This window comes from Myotis lucifugus, unplaced genomic scaffold, assembly GCF_000147115.1.
Source record: "Myotis lucifugus unplaced genomic scaffold, Myoluc2.0 scaffold_614, whole genome shotgun sequence".
NCBI classification, from domain to species: Eukaryota; Metazoa; Chordata; class Mammalia; order Chiroptera; family Vespertilionidae; genus Myotis; species Myotis lucifugus.
The window spans coordinates 68,054-85,731 of record NW_005871662.1 but is presented as its reverse complement, the minus strand read 5'-3'; the positions used below and the strand labels follow the sequence as shown (position 1 = coordinate 85,731).

At 37.9% G+C, this 17,678-nt stretch overlaps 1 protein-coding gene across 1 annotated transcript in view; it reads right to left on the bottom strand.

The window, feature by feature from the left end:
• DOCK3 (dedicator of cytokinesis 3) overlaps positions 1 to 17,678 on the bottom strand; it is a 141,363-nt gene that overhangs the window by 112,468 nt on the left and 11,217 nt on the right. Inside the window, exons 3-4 of the mRNA XM_023745994.1 lie at positions 17,010 to 17,065; positions 14,372 to 14,468 (exon numbers count right to left, since the gene is read on the bottom strand). Coding sequence (XP_023601762.1) covers positions 14,372 to 14,468; positions 17,010 to 17,065 — 153 coding nt within the window. The remainder of the gene's footprint in view (positions 1 to 14,371; positions 14,469 to 17,009; positions 17,066 to 17,678) is intronic.

Sequence of the window (17,678 nt, the reverse complement as noted above, 5' to 3'; positions counted from 1 at the left end):
TTGGGAACCACCGTTTTAAACTGTTCACTAATTTGGGTATGCCTCTACTGTACAATCTATTTGCTTGGCCTGAATACTTACTCCTCCACCTCTAAATGCATGTATGCTATGCATGCGCCTGTGTGGGTGTGGGTGTGATGGGTCTGAAGGGTGTGTATGGGGGGACGGGGAGATAGAAACAGGAGAATTGGTTAAGAAGTCTTTAAAAGGCTGTGAGGCCCTAACCGGTTTGGCTCAGTGGATAGAGCGTCGGCCTGCAGACTGAAGGGTCCCAGGTTCGATTCCGGTCAAGGGCATGTACCTTGGCTGCGGGCACATCCCCAGTAGGGGGTGTGCAGGAGGCAGCTGATCCATGTTTCTCTCTCATCGATGTTTCTACCTCTCTATCCCTCTCCCTTCCTCTCTGTAAAAAATCAATAAAATATATTTTAAAAATAAAAAAAATAAATAAAAGGCTGTGAGACTGTCGTGTCGTCACTCCTACTCTATGCTGCCTGGCTTTCGCCACCTGATGACTTTCCCCACAAGATCATCCACTCTCTGCAGGGGTTAAAACAGGGTCAGTACATGAGGGGGCACCAAAAGAGCTGATGATGTTAAAAAAGCAGCTGACATGAAAGCCTATGTCGTAAATAGGCTGACATCCCTGGTGCCTTTCCCACACTGAGCTCCCAAAGTGTTGCCAGCCAGCTTCCAGCTCCCACCTTCCAGGAGGGAAAGCAGAGGGTCCTCCCTCGGCCCAGAAACACTGACAGCAGCTCCTCTTCCCCGTGACAAGCTGGGCCTCTTCTACTCACTCCACAGTCATGCCCAGCAGTTAGTCAACACTAGCCCCGCTCACAAAACTTTGTCAATATTTTAACGCTTCATTCTTAAGTAGGAATAGAAAATACCACCATATAATGAACAAACAGAAACAATATCAGGAGTAAAAGAAAATTTCACATAAAATAGTACTTTCAGGCAGCATAGAGGTTATATATTACACCCATGAAGTAAGAACAGGATATAACAGGAGTTAAAGAGCCAGAGCCCACAGGGCTTTTGGAGATGAGAAATAAGATAGTTGTGGTTATAAGCACAATCTAGTACAAAGGATAGGCTAGAAATAGAAGAATTCTGCCAGAAAGCAGAAGAAAAAAAGTAATAAAATAACAAATGGGGGAGAAGATGTAAGAAAATGAGCGAATCATTCTAAGATGGCCAATTCTAAGAGAAAACGATGAAAACAAAGGCGAAGATGTCAAAGTAACGCAATACATGTCCCGGGACCGAAGGACATGAGTTTCTAGGCGGGCAGAGCTCATGGAGGAGCCAGCACAATCAATGAAAAGGGACGCAACTAGGAGCAGCACTGGAAACTGCACATGACACTAAAACCTTCCGTGGAGAAAAACTGTCACTCACAGCCAGGAACGAGAGTAACACTGGGCTTCTGAACAACACTGGGAGCTAGACAATAAGGAAGCAATGCTTTAAAGCTTCTGTCCTGTGTTTGTAACCGAGAATTTTATGTCAACCCAAGCTATCTATCAAGGGTAAGGATATACTGAAGACATTCCAAATATGCAAAATCTCCAAAAAAAACCAAAACTCTCCCACACACATTTCTCAGGAAGATATGGAAAAAGTGATTCATCAAATGAGGAAATAAATCAAAAATTAAGATGACACTGGTTTAACCCAGAAGACAAGGGGACCTAGGGAAAGGGCAGGGAAAATTCTCAGGCCAGATTAACACAAGATACTAGAGGCTTCATACAGGACATCGCTGAGAAAAACATTAAACTGGTAAAACACCTAAAATGTTTTAACATACTCAAAGGAGATTTTCATTTCTGCCAGAAGGTCAGGATGTACAAAAAAGAGGAAACAAAACAAATGAAAAGAGAAACAATTATTAACTATTAAAAAACAAGGTTGCCCTGGCCAGTGTTCTCGGCAGTTAGAGCGTCAGCCCACACACTGAAGGTCTCGGGTTCGATCCCCAGTCAAGGGTACACACCTGGGTTGCAGGTTCAATCCCCGGCCCTGGTAGGGGCGGTGCAGGAGGCAACCAATCGATGTGTCTCTCACATCAATGCTTTTCTCCCTCTTTTCCCTCTTCCCCTCTCCCTTCCTCCCTTCCACTCTCTCTAAAAAAACACACCAAAATCAATGGGAAAATTATCCTCGGGTGAGGATTAACAAAAAACAGAAAAAAGCCCCACATACAACAAAGAAATGTAATCTTAGTTCACTATGTGGCTCTGATATAAAATTAGCTACACAGGCATAGTAGTAACTGCATATTGCTTTAACAAAAAATATGTAACTATTTTGTAAGTATTGGAGTAGGGGAAGAGCATTTGAGTATAAAGAACATTCAGAGCTGAACTCTTATCTCCTCATCTTACTGGCAATAATCTGAATGACTGCTGATAAAAGTAAAAGAAGAAAGTGCCAAAGCAGGACTGTATTTGAACATCAAAAAGACAAAAATCAGCCCTGACTGGTTTGGCTCAGTGGATAGAGTGTCGGCCTGTGGACTGAAGGGTCCCAGGTTCGATTCTGGTCAAGGGCATGTACCTTGGTTGCGGGCACATCCCCGGTGGGAGGTGTGCAGGAGGCAGCTGATTGATATTTCTCTCCCATCGATGTTTCTGACTCTCTGTCCCTCTCCCTTCCTCTCTGTAAAAAAATCAATAAAATATATATATAAAAATTTTTTTAAAAGACAAAAATCATAATCACAGAAGAAATACACTTGTAACAAGACAATGAACATATCAAAATTGCTACAGACTTTGCTTACCATCCTCAGACATCAATGCCAATGGAGATTGCAGCCCAGAAGTCAAGAGAGGCTGAGACTCGCAAGGGCACAATGAAGAATTAGGAAAGAGCATTAAGAGCAATGAGGTATCATTAGAGACCAAGGCCAAGGCCACCCACACCCTCGTATTTCCAATCACTGTGTACGGACGGGAGGCTTGCGGAGTGAATAGGCCGACAGAGAAAAATGGATTCACTGGGAACATGGTGCTGAGGAGAGCTCTATGGGTACCATGGACCGCCAGAAAGACAAACAAGTGGGTCCTAGAGCCACTTAAGCCTGAAACATCGCTGGAGGCAAAAATGACAAAACTTCAAGCACATCACAAGGCAGCAGGATTCTTTGGAAAAAAACAATAATGCTGGGAAGAATAGAAGGCAGCAGGCAAAGAGGAACAGATATGAGAGAGACTGATTCCATAGAAGAAGCACAGCCATGGGTCTACAGGAGCTGAGCAGGGCTGGTGAAGACAGGACAACACTCATTCACAGAATCACCAGGAGTCGACGCTAATATACATGTAATACAAGGCCACTAAATGAGTCCTAAAATTGTATAAATCAAGATATACATGAAAACAACATTATTTAAAAATGGGAATCGCAGAATAAATAACTAAAAGAGCTAAGTAAAATGTGTGGGCAGTGGAAATAAGGAATGGGGAGAGATAGGGCAAAGAACTACTGTTTTTCGTTAAAGGCCTAGTTGTCTTTTATGTACGATTTAAAAACCCACATATACATATTTTGCTGATTTCTTTAAAACATGAAATTTAAAAACCTCTACCATGAAAGGCCCTCACACACTCACATATGAGTCTAAGTAAAATTGGGAAACTCTGAACAAGATAGGTGGATTATATCAATGTCAATATCCTGGTTGCAACACTGTAATATAGTTTTGGAGATATTATCATTGAAGGAAACTGAGTAAAGATTACATAAAATCTCTTGGTATTGTTTCTTTTTTAAAAAAATTGATTTTAGAGAGCAAAGGAGAGAATGATTGAGAAAGGGAGAGAGATCAAGACATTGAGAGAAATAGAAAAATCTATGAGAGAGAGAAACATCAACTGGTTGCCTCTTGCCACATGCCCTGACCAGAGACTGACCCCAAAACCTGGGTAAGTGCCCTGACCGGGAATCAAACCCACCACCTTCCGGTGTATGGAACGATGCTCCAACCAAATGAGCCACCCCGGCCAGGGCTCTGCATCGCTTCTTCAGACTGTGAATCTATAATTACCTCACAATAAAAAGAAGGGAGACCACGAAATAAGTGCTCATCGTTAGAACGATTTGATGTTGTAAATAAATTAAATAACGCCCGAATTAGTGCCTAAATTCAGAGCTATTCCACTGTAAATTCCGAAGATATTTTTTAGAAAGGAACTCTGTAAACTCAAATATAGTATCTATATGGATGAAGGCCCACAAGCAGACACACCAACTTTGGAAAGGAGGAGAAACAAGAAAAGACATGCCCTACTAAATATTAAGACTTACTTTAGCATATATTAAGGCATCCCACAAAGCCATTTTAATAAAAATTGACGCATTACAGACAACAAAAAGGAGAGCCCAGAAGCAAACTCGTATGAGCAGCTAGTAGATAGTAGAGACGGCATTACAAATCAGCGGGGAGCAAACAGCTTGGTTAGTAGGTGGTGTGGGGAAAGCTGGCTTTAATATTGAGAAAAGTGAAGTTGGAATTCCAGATCTCCATCTGGAGGAGGAATTCCAGATGGTAAAGTCATAAATGTGAAAGGTAAAATCATGTAACTAATCAAATAAAAAGTAGTAGGAGTATCTTCTCGACTGAGATGGGGTACGATCTGTTAAACAAGGGTCATGGACAGAAAATCAGAGTTGCCCTTTACTTGGAAGTTTAAATACTTTGGGACCAAGAATATGTTAATATAAAATGATAGTAAATGTCAGGAAGTTGTCTTTCTAACAATACTGCCATTAATTAGGTGAGAAACAACACAATTGATAAGATCTGAATTATTATCGTCAGTATTGGCCCTTATTTTAATGACAGAATCAATCAGAAATTAAGCATACACTAAATGAAATAAAGAACAATTTACAGAAATTTAACAGTAGAGTAGATGATTCTGAGAATCAAAGGGACGAAGTGGAATACAAGGAAGCAAAAAACACCCAGTCAGAAGAGCAAAAAGAAAAAAGAATCCAAAAATATGAAGATAGCATAAACAGCCTCAGGGACAACTTCAGGCACACCAACATTCGCATTATGGGGGTGCCAGAGGGGAAGAGAGACAACAAGATATTGAAAACCTATTTGAAGAAATAATGACAGAAAACTTCCCCTACCTGGTGAATGAAATAGACTTACAAGTCCAGAAAGCACAGAGAGTCCCAAACAAGAGAAACCCAAAAAGGCTCACACCAAGACACATCATAACTAAAATGCCAAAGTTTAAATACAAAGAGAGAATCTTAAAGCAGCAAGAGGAAGGCAGTTAACTACAAAAGAGCACCCATATGACTATCAGCTGATTTCTCAATAGAAACTTTGTAGGGAGTGGCAAGCAATATTCAAAGTGATGAATAGTAAGGACCTACAACCAAGATTACTCTGCCCAGCAAAGCTCTCATTTAGAATTGAAGGTCAGATAAAGAGCTTCACAAACAAGAAAAAGCTAAAGGAGTGCATCACCACCAAACCAGTATTAAATGAAATGTCGAAGGGTATTATTTAAGAAGAGATTAAAAAAAAATGTGAACAATAAAATGGCAACAAATACAAATCTACCAACAAGTGAATCTAAAAATCAAAATAAACGAACAAGAAATCTAATTAACAAAATAAACTGGTGAATGAAACAGAATCAGAGGCATGGAAGCATGGAATAGACTGACGAATCTCAGAGGGAAGGGGGGAGGGGGGAGATGAACCAAAGATCTTACCTATGGACACAGACAGTAGGGTGCTGAAGGCCTGTGGTGGGGCGAGACCTGGGTAGAGGGGAGCAATGGGGGGAGGGGGACATCTATAATACTCTCAACAATAATGATTTAAAAAATGATTTAGCTTCCCATATGTATGACAGATGCTGCTAAAATAAGCTGAAACTACTGAGGGAATCATTTTTAATCTGTATATTGTCTTCAAGAAAGAAAACCAGATTCCTTTACCAACATATTCACAAGGGATCAGTTCTTGTCACCACTGCATTCTAAGGAATAACACAAAACAGTTCTTTAAGTACACAATACATATTTGATGAAGGAATAAAAAAATGACACAAAGAAAAAACAGGTTCTATGAGAGGTATTTTAATAAAATTAACCACAAAATGTAAGTTCTATCACTAGGCTGTGAAGGTCATGAAGGCAGGTAATTGTGTCTATTTCATTGACTGTTGTATTCTAGAGATACAAAGTATTAGATAAGAAATGATTAATATTTCTAGAATGGAAGAATGAACAAAAAGCTCACAAGGTCTTCTTATAGGAAGAAAATTATAGAGAAAAGAACAAGGAAATGATTATCACAAAAGATAATGGTCATTTCAACAGAGAAGGGAGCATAAGGGGCTTCTAAATTACTGTCAATGTTTCTTTCTTTTTTTATGAATTTATTTTTCAATTACAGTTGACCTACTATATTAGTTACAGGTATATTAGTTACAGGTATAATATATTAGTTACAGGTATACTATGTAACTTTTATATGTACCTAATGCATCTGTAACTGCAATCCCAAAACAGAAGAGAGAATACAGAACAGAAGCAATATTTGAAAACTTAGACTTTTTCAAAGCCAATGAAAGACATCAAGCCATAGATTCAAGTAGTGCTGAGAACTCCCAACATGGCTGAAGATATTTAAAGGGGGACACAAAGAGAGGAAACCAAGAAGATCCTATCGTAACTGTGTATTGCATACCCAGATATAAAATATTCAATACTTATCATTCCTTATATTTTTACACTCCAGTCAGCAAAATGCATATGCAATGAGCAGATGACATACTGAAGAGCTACAGATAAGGCTATTCTAACCTAGATTTCCAACAGGATCCCCAGTCCAGAATATTCTAATATTCTGTACCATTTTCACCACAGAATAACAAAATACTCCTGCAATTCCAGTATGTCTTCTCCCGGGCTACCATCTAAAGGCAGCACAGGCAGCCCGGAGCTGTCTCACCTCCGCAGGCTGCCGGCCCCCAGCTCGGCTGGGCGAGTATCACTTCGAAAGGCTCCCCCTCCAGCACGACCAGGGGCCTGTGAGGGGCCCCCTGCACCCCCTGGGGTCTGGCTTTTACCTGAGTCTCCCCCCCAACTACTGGCCATTCTTTTCACCCCCTGAAGCCCTCTCCCATGCACTGGGCCAAATGAAACAATAAAGCTCTTTGCAGCAAAATAAGTAAGTAAATAAAGTTAAGTAAGTAAATAAAGGCAGCACAAAAATCCTGTCAGAACATGGGCCTATGCGCCTGTGTTTTTTATTTTGGAAATACTGAAAAAATAAACAATGAACTGGAATGTAAAGAAGAGTGCAGGTCCGGGGCTGGTGCACAGAGGCGGGGCGGTGCAGGCGCCATCGCTGTGGGGCTCCGGCCTGTCCTCACAGAAGCTCTCAGAGCCCCGCCCCTTCCCCAACGGACGGAGGACAGCCCTGTGCCTCCTCAGGCTCCATGGGCTCTGAGATGACGGGGTTTGTGACACAGGCACTTTCTGCCACCTCTCTAACTCTTCATCTATAAAATGGAAATAATACTGTCTTCTTCAATGTTGTCATGTGGATTTGATTTTTTTAAAAACATCTATAATATAGCAAGCTCTCTAAAAGTGTTAATAGCATTATCCATGTCAAAAGATTTTTTCAATTTTTTTCAAATTAAATTTATTGAGGTGACATTGGCTAATAAAATTCATGTGTCAAGTGTACAATTCTATGATACATCATTTGCATATTGCACTGTGTGACCACCACCCAAAATCAAATCATTTTACATCACCATATACTATTATATCTGATCCCCTTTGCCCTTTAATATCCCCCCACCCCAATTCCCTCTGGTCATCACTATATTGTTGTCTGTGTCTATGAGTTTTTGTTTTTCTTGTTTATTTGTTATTTTCATTTTTATATCCCACATGTAAGTGAAATCATATGGTTTTTAACTTTTTCTGTCTTATTTCACTTAGCATATTATTTTTTAAAATATATTTTTATTGATTTGAGGGGGAGAGGGAGGGAATGGGGAGGAGGAAGGGGAGGGAGAAACATCAATGTGAGAGAGTAACATCGATCCCCTGCCTCCTGCACGCCCCCACTGGAAATCTGCTCTATAACCTGCTTATTTTTATTTAGTATATAATAACTCTTAAGTTCAATATATTCATTTATTTAACAGATAGTGTGTATTTTTAAACACAATATGTATTAGGAAATGAATGAATGTATGTGTACATACAGGGCGCACGGTCAGGCACTGGGTTATACAGAGATAACGAAAATAAAACAAGCACTTATCTTCATGGAATTGACAGATTGGCAAGGGAAACAATGGGAGCTAAATTATAAACCAAAAAAAAGTCACTGAAGGTAACCCACACAGAACTGGGATAACAAATAACCAGGGGACCTACTTCGGCTGAATTGCTAGGGAAAGCCTTAGATGAAGCAATATGTGTTTTTATTTATCTTTATTACTGAAAGTATTGCAGATGCCCCCTTCCTCCCCCAATAGCTCCCTCCATCCTGCCCTCGCCCCCTCCCCAGGTCTTCCCCAAACTACTGCAATATTAAATAGAGACCAAAGGATGAGGAGGAGTTGGAAAGTGAAGAGCCAGGGGGTGAACATTTCAGGTAGAGAATGAGCAACAGCAAAGATCCCAGGTGTGGACAGCTTAATGCCTTGGCAAATGGATAGTGGAGTGGAGATGCAGACAGGGGTCATGACCAGGGGTTGGCATTTATTCTAAATGCAATAGGAACCACTGAAAGGCTGACCAAAGGGACACAATGATCCCACATGCATTTTAAAGAGACCAAGGTTCCTGTTGTATGGAGAAAGGAACAAAAGGAAAAGGAAATAAAAATGCCACGCACACCCCCTTTCCTTCGGTCTTCTCTTTATTTAGGCCAGTGTTACACAGCTCTTCCCCACGAATCAAGTCAGTAAGAAAAGATGTGGAGATGGAGAGAAGCCGAGTGACTTAGATAGCTACTGAAAGATCACACATGTAAAACTGAGGAAGAAAGAGAAATTAACAATTAAAAGACGGGATGGAAGTTTCTTGGAGGGCAATGAGATTTTTCCTTTTTAACTTTATCAAATAAATACACCATAATTCTTAACCGGTCCCAACTGGAGACTTGTAATTGTCCCTGTCCTCTACAATCACCAGTGAGGGTGCGCAGCCCCCTTTCACTATCTTAGTGATCCAGGGAAGACATGTCTGCGTCAGAGTCTTGTAAGTAAAACTGCTTTGCAGAAGGATGGGCACATTTAACTGATTAATAAATATCGCCAAATTGCACTCCAAAATGTTTATATCTACATCAACATCAAACAGTAGGTATTGTCAATCATTTAGTCTTATCAATCTGATAAGTAAAAGTCCGTACCTCCTCTTAACTTGTATTTATTTCTATGAAGGGTTGAGCATGTTTTAATATGTTTACTAGTGGTTTGTACTTCCTTTATAATGAAATGCCTGCATAAACACCTTACTATTAGAGTCTAGAAGAATATCACCAACAGCTGTTATTGAGTACTGCTTTTGGTTCTGTCCAAAATTCTTCCAGGAACTTTAAAATCACTCTGCTACAGCCCTACCGGTCTGGCTCAGTGGATAGAGCGTCGGCCTGTGGACTGAAGGGTCCCAGGTTCAATTCTGGTCAAGGACATGTACCTTGGTTGTGGGCACATCCCCGGTTGGGGGTGTGCAGGAGGCAGCTGATCGATGTTTCTAACTCTCTATCCCTCTCCCTTCCTCTCTGTAAAAAAAATCAATGAAATACATATTTTTCATTGAAAAATATATTTTTCTTCAAAAATATAAAAAAATGATTCTGCTACATTTGTATGTTTTTTTAAAGGTAACCGCTCTAATGCAGAATAAAAAGCCAAATAACACTTGCGTTTATAAACTAAGACAATAGTAAAATGTGGAGCCATGAAGCAAGCTAACAGCATGGGCACAAATGTTTGTGAGTCTGTATGTAAAAATGTGAGCATGGCAAGAACTGGCTGAAGATCCCTGGGGCAACACAGACCCAAGCCAGACTCCACCTGCTCTTCCAGGACACGTTTGCCAGTTGGCTGCCTGGGGGTCAGGGGGGAGCTCCTGGTCTACTGGCCAACCGGCCTGGTCTGCACGGAAGCCCACTCGTGTCAGAGAAGAAAAGGCATAATGGCACATCCCCAAAGGCCAGAACACGGAGCTCTCTCAGGATCAAGGAAAGGAGAAACTGTGCCTCCAAGTGAAGAAGGCACTGGAAGCTACGTGGACCCCTTTTAACTGTTCATATTTGGATGCTACTCATTTGCAGGAAGCAATGTTTAAACCAAGTCTCAGGACATTTTTACACCCCACTTCTGAATCCTGACTTAGACAACATTGCCTTCCTTTAACTCTATAGGGGAAGTTTGGCTGCCCTTCACATTTTTGGTAACTTTAGCAATATTATTAAAATAAACTCTTTATAAAGATATGCATACTGGCATTGATATCCAAAATTAACTACTGCTGTTAATGGACATTATATGTGGTCTCAACATTCTGCATATGGTCTTGCAAACAGGAGGCTCAACTTAATGAGAGAATAAATGGCTATAATAAATTGATGTACCAGGTTGGTACGTCAATTCATACTGTGCCTCAGTATCTTCCTTTATAAAACAGAATAACTGTACCTCCTCATAGACTTTTGTAATGACTAAATTAGATCAGATATTCAATACAAGGTAATTTTAAAATAGAACTACCAACTACCTTTATTAATACACTAAATTTTAAAAGATCAAGGATGATAAATTTATAGAATATATTCTTTATTATGAATAGAATTTCTAAAATTAATCAATGTATAAAGAAACACTTGTTACAGTTCAATATACAGGGTGTCCCAAAAAATATATACACACTTTGAATAATTATTAATTCCAATGGGTTAAATCTGAAAAGAAAGAAACATCAATTGAGCTATCAACTGTTAAGTGTGTATACGTTTTTTTGGGACATCCTGTATTAATCCCACCAATGTATGTTCAACAGCAGAAAATCAGTATTGTGATAGAGACTGGAAAGAAACAAAAGTAAGAACACACGTTACGTGGTCCTTATGAGAGGTAATTACAAAGATAAGAAGTACTCTTTGCTGAAACATTAAAATGTTTATGGTTGAAAAAGATGAAACACCAAGACACACAAAATGGACTGGAGATTGGAGAATGTTGCCTAGAGAACAGAGTTAGTATGTGGTTGCTAGGCAATGAGTTTCCAGGCGACAGCAACTTCTGATTGCAGCAGTGTGCTGCTCCTATAAATGATACTACGCTTGGACAACTTTAGAATCCTTTTGTAACACCTTTTCTCATACATAAGCCTGAGCTTAGACTGACAACATAGGGAACAGAGTTCTATATAAATGTATATTTTTTAGACTATGTAATTTAATCTGCCTCTCCAATATTTTAATGCCACTCTTTTAAAAGATAAAACATGCCAACCCTGGCTGGGTAGCTCAGTTGGTTAGAGCACTGTCCCAATACACCAAGGTTGCGGGTTCGAGTCCAGTCAGGGCACATACAAGAAGCAACTAATGAATGCATAAATAAATGAAACAACAAATCTGTGTTTTTTCTCTCTTTCCCTTTATCTCTCTAAAATCAATAAAATTAAAATATAAAACATGCCAGAGGTAAGTCAGAAAGAATAGATCTACTATACGTAAAGAGAAAATCCAAAGGAATATGATTATTCAAAACATTAAAAAGGCAACATAAACTGTAATAGAGTGGTTTTTTTAAATCTCAAAAAATGTTCTAGTAAGAATAAGAACCAGCCTAAGAAAGACTCTAGTAAAATTATGTCATTGTGTAACTGGGTGGGGATAGAGTGTGGGGTAGTGTGAATTTGTTACATTTGCATATTAGACATGGCATTTGTAGTAGGCAAACTCATCTTCACAGTTGAATATGAATTTATCATTCTTGAAGACATGTGTCACAAACTCAAAGATGATGAAAGGGTTTTATGATAAGGAGGAATAAATGGGCAGCATATATTTGGATTTTATTTTAGATTGTAATTCCACACTTGCATAATTTTTAATAAAGATTTTTAAAATAAGTTTTAGGTTCTCAGCAAAATTAAGAAGCTACAGAGATTTCCCATCTGCCCTTACCGCACTGATGCACAGCCTTCCCCATTATCCAATCCCCACCCGGAGTGTACATTTGTTACAACTGATGAACTTCTATTTGCACACCACCACCTAAAGTTGGTATTTGCCATCAGGGCTCCATCTTGGTGTACATTCTATGGGTTAAACAAGTGTACAGTCACATGCTAGTGGCACAGAGCTGTTTCCCTGCTCTAAAGCCTCTGTGCTCTGCCTGTTCATCTTCCTTCCTTCCTTTCTGTCTCTATAGTTCTGGCTTTTCCAGGTTGTCATATAATTGAAATCACTCAGGATATAGCCCTTTCAGGTTGGTTCCTTCATTTAGCAATATGTACTTAAGGTTCTTCCATGTCTTTTCATGGCTTGATAGCTCATTTTCTGTTTAATGCTAAATAATACTCCATTGTTTGGAGGTACCAGTTTATTAACCCATCACCTACTGAAGGACCTCTTGGTTGCTTTCAAGTTACAATTATGAAAAAATCTGCTATAGGCATCCTCGTGCAGATTTTGTGTGGACATAGCTTTTAATTTGCATAGTTTTTTTTCTTTATCAGTTTACTCATCTAGCTCTTCCACCACTCTTTAAATTCTCTAGAGTAAAGACCATAGGCCATTTATCTTTCTATTTCCAGGTCCTAACAGGAAGGGCCTGGGTATATGATAGGTTCTCAATAAATGTTGGTTGAACATGACAGACTGAATCAGACCAATGCTATTCAAATAAGTACGTTATTAGAAAGTAGTGAATCACGAGTTCAGACTCCAAATATTTGGGGATGAAGGAGTGACAACATATAGAGTAGATATTTAAAAGGTCAGCGCAAGATAGACTGCACAGGAAACAAAAGCATGCTACACTAGCATAGGATTTTAAAAGTTATTTAAAAAAAGATTGGCAAAAATATATTGGAGTAGGGCCACATGAGTACATCATGGGAACAATACATCCTTGGTTTATTAAATGAATTTAAAATATTCAATTTCAGTGGCTCTAAAAACCTATTCATACTTGGGGAAAACTGCTGATCTTAGGTATGACAGTGGTCTCTGAGTTCAATTCCTCTTTTAATTATTTCTGTATGTTCTGGTGCCCAGCACAATGCCTGGCACATCATAGTAGTGCTTCATACATACTTGTTGAACTGCTATAGGCAGAATTGTCATTTTAATTGGGTAACACAATGTACACCGATTTCAAAGCCCATGAATGTGATAAACTGCACAATGAGAACCAAGTAAAGCTCTCCATGATGCCCTTGGTAAAAATCACCCAGACCTTTTTCATCTATTAAGTGGAAAACAAAAAAAAAAATTTAATATTAATGAGGCTGTGTGAAAAAAATAAGATACATCTGATATACTGGTAAGAGTATAAATGAAAAAATATTGTTGAAAAGCAAAATTTCCTCTTTAACAAATTACTTAAAACAACAATTAAAAATACAATTGAAAATTAGTATACAAAGGTGTTCACTAAGGGTTTTTAATAGTAATAAAGTTAAGAGCATATGTCCAATACAGTATACATCATCCATATGGTAACATATGACTATTCATTTTAAAATTGTTATTAACAAAAACTTTGTGATTATTAGGAGTAAAGTCAAATGGGTTTACTCCATCTTGTTCAGAACCCAAACCCTGTCACTTATTTTTGGTGTAAATTTTGTGTCTTATCACTCTCTACCCTGTATTTCCAGAGGAGCTGCCTGGGTTATTAACTCTTGGCCTAACAGAGTGGCATGTAGACATGTCTTTTACGTTTAGTAGCTGTAAGAAACTGTTGATACAACTTCTTGGCCTTTACCTACCATTAGGTTCACAACGTAACTCTCCAGTTTGCTCACTTATTCGGCAAATACCTGTTTTATGGAAGCTTCCAGGGATCCAACAATGAGTAAGATAACTAAAACCCCTGGTGTTATGGATCTTACATTTTACTTACTGAGACAGGGTGGAGACTGCAGGCATGTGAATAATATGTTCTCTTCAGGTTGATAAAAACTCAGCCCATTTTTCAACTAATATTAAGAACATACATTTGAAAAACTGCAAATATTCAAAAACCTAAAAATTTTGCAATTGGCATAGGCAAGGCAATTTTTTCACTTGATACAATGGAACTTTAATGATATGATAAACTAATTATCAACTACTTACCACATAGAGTTGTTTCCACAGACTGGCCCATTCTTGTAGAGTTGCTGTAACCTCAGTCACAATGGAATCTTCAAGAGGAACCACAGTTTCATACTGCCTACGACCACGAAAAACAGCCACATTATCTTTGATAAATTACCAGAATACTGTGTATTGCCCATTTCAACATGTGTGACTCAAATTTTAAATTAATGCAAATATAAAAAGAGGTACACCTAATTGATTTAAGATCCTTTGCATTAATATCCTGCAATAGTGTAAGTCAAACATGTCAAACTCGCGGCCCATGGGCCGCACGCGGCCCACAATGAATATTTTTGTGGCCCAGCCAATATAATGGTAAGTAGGAAACATTTTAATAAAAATTTCATAACTTAATTTTTACAATATCCTGTTATACATAATTATTAATAATGAACTACAACATTTGCTAATGACTGATTACTATAATCGCATTGCACGCATTTCCCTTACGCGCCTTACTCACAGGCGCACCATTTCTCTCCACTAATACTAGCAGCAAATATTTTAGCAACCAATTGCCACATCATTAGTCTTATACTGACTTGGTGTTCGCAACAGGAAATATTTCACTTTCGAAAAACAAAGAAAAATAGGTTTATTTGCATTACGCTTATTGATTTGTGGAGTTATTCAGTGTCTGGTAAGTTAATGTTCAAGAAAAAATATTAATTTTTATTAAAATATCCTATTATTTTATGTTAACAATGACTCATTTATTTCAGCCCTTTGTATTCAGCATGTCTCTATCGAAATAAACCTACATTTCTATGAAAATTTAAGCTTTTGTTTTTTTGTGGCCCACATAACCTTGTTTATTTGTCCCATGTTAGCCTTTGAGTTTGACATGGTGTAAGTGAACTGAATTAATGTAAAACATATGGGTTTTGATATATATGTACATACACAAACACACACACATACCGCTCTGTCTTCAATTTTACTTTTTTAGAAATACATACTGCCTTTAAGACAAACTTTTTAAAATACCATTTTCAGCTTTTTTCTCTTTAAAGAAAGACAATAAGCATTGCCCAAGTCTTGCTTATATTATTTTTTTTAATCCTCACCCAAGGATATTTTTTGATTTTTAGAGAGAGAGGAAGGAAGACAGAGAGAGAAACATCAGTGTGAAAGAGAAACATCTATCACAGTGGTTCTCAACCTTGGCTGCACATTAGAATCACCTAGGAATGTTTTTAAAATCCTGATTTCTGGGCCTCATCCTCCGGAAATTCTGTTTCTTTGTTATGGGGTGGGGCCACAACATTAGTAATTCCTGTAGGATCAATAACTTGGCCTCTCAATTCTTATTTTCCCTACTTCCTAGCCAGGCTACTTTGGTAAAGATACTTGAACTTTCAAAGTTTTGCCTATCGAATCTGAAATAAGCAGATAATCCCATCTACCAATCTGGGATTCCAACGTGTAATGTAATGGGTGTAATGTCTCAAATACAATGCCCAGGATATAAAATATTTAATAAATGATACCTATTGTTGACTCTTAAAATACTTAATATTTTAATTTTCACCCAGCCAGTGTGGATCAGTGGTTGAGCATCAACCTATAAACCAGGAGGTCATAGTCTGATTCCCAGTCAGGGCACATGCCTGGGTTGCAGGCTCGATTCCTGGCGGGGGGTGAGCAGGAGGCAGCCAATCAATGATACTTTCTTATCTCTGACATTTATCTCTCTCTCTCTCTCTCTCCCTTCCTCTCTAAAATCAATATATTTTTTTAAAAACATGTTTTTTAATTTTCATTATAAATTATCAAAGTGCATCTAGAATAAAGCAATATAAAAATGAGTTAAATTTTATATTGTACTTTTAAAACATATTTTGCAAAGACTTCTCATCAAAATAGCTCTATAAATTCATATTTGGCATATTTCCTCACCTCCAAATATATTGCAGGAACAAATACAAAACAGAAAACCTAATACATTTCTAAACTCCCAGATAAAATGAACATCTCAATAGAGCAGCAACAGTTCAGGGGGAACACACACACACAACAGTGAAAACCAGGGTGAAATCACAGGCCTCCCAGGCTTTGGAGTCAAAAGCTAGCAATGACAACTAGGAGCTTAGATGTAGAGGGAGAACAGGAACAAAAAGTACTCAAAAAGGCCAGGTTCACCACTTGCAAGATACCACTGAAGAGATCACCACTACCTTTTTACCCTTAACATATGCCTTCAATGTTTTTTCAATTTCTATCAGCAAAAAAAAAAAGATTTTAAAAGTCTCCCTCACTTTGATATATATAAACAAAATGTGAAATTTATCACTAACTCCTATTCTACCAAGGATTGTTCTTAAAATAGTACTAGTACATCATTTAAAAAAATACTGTATGCAAAATTGTTTTTATAAAATTCACAACTCAGGTTATCTTTCCAGGACACAGGAAAACAAATTAAAGTTGTCAGTATTTTAACAAAAATTATGTCCTCAGAATTACATATGATGAATAAAGCAAGTATATTTTTGGCAGGAAAACATGTCAATAGCATATATTTATACAATAACCAAAAAACAAAAAATCAAAACCAAAACCCTCCTCTGCAACCGACAAAAACTAAATAAATTTATTAAGGCCAACTACTCACCCCCTATTACTGACAATTGCCTTTTTTAAGTGAATGTAATTTGCAGGAAAGATCCCCTGTAAAAGAGAAAAGATTTTCTGTTAGAAAAAATAATTTGTGATTAATCTCTCACATATACTAAAACAAGTCAGATTTCAGCATAGAAATACTCTATCAACAACATAATAGATCTGTTGATATAGCAACCATTTTCCTAATTAAGAATGCAATGTTTTACAAATTATATTATATATTCATTGTCATTTTCAATCAGAGTCTATCCTCAGGGAAAAATTGTGATCTTAACTACAAACTATATTTTTTTTAAGTTACAGATTGAAAATATTCCATCAAATCAGTGTCAGGATATAAAATGTACAGAGCTTGGCATGGATCTAAAATCAACAATATTGTCTAGCCAACACCTCCCAGATTATTCTGCTCAGCGCTAGAGAAACAATTCTCAGACTCTGGCTAATATTTGTATTCAAAAGAATTTATCAATTTGGGAGCCTCTAAAACTAATTTTTCTTTTATTCTTTCTAAATGATTTCCACTTTGGTATTTGCCATAAAATGATTTCAATTCCTAATGGATAAAAAATGTATTTTGTTTTAAAAAATTAAGTTTTCCAATCAATGTTTCATCCTTTTCCTGATGTATGAAACTCCTTTCACATAAAACACAAAT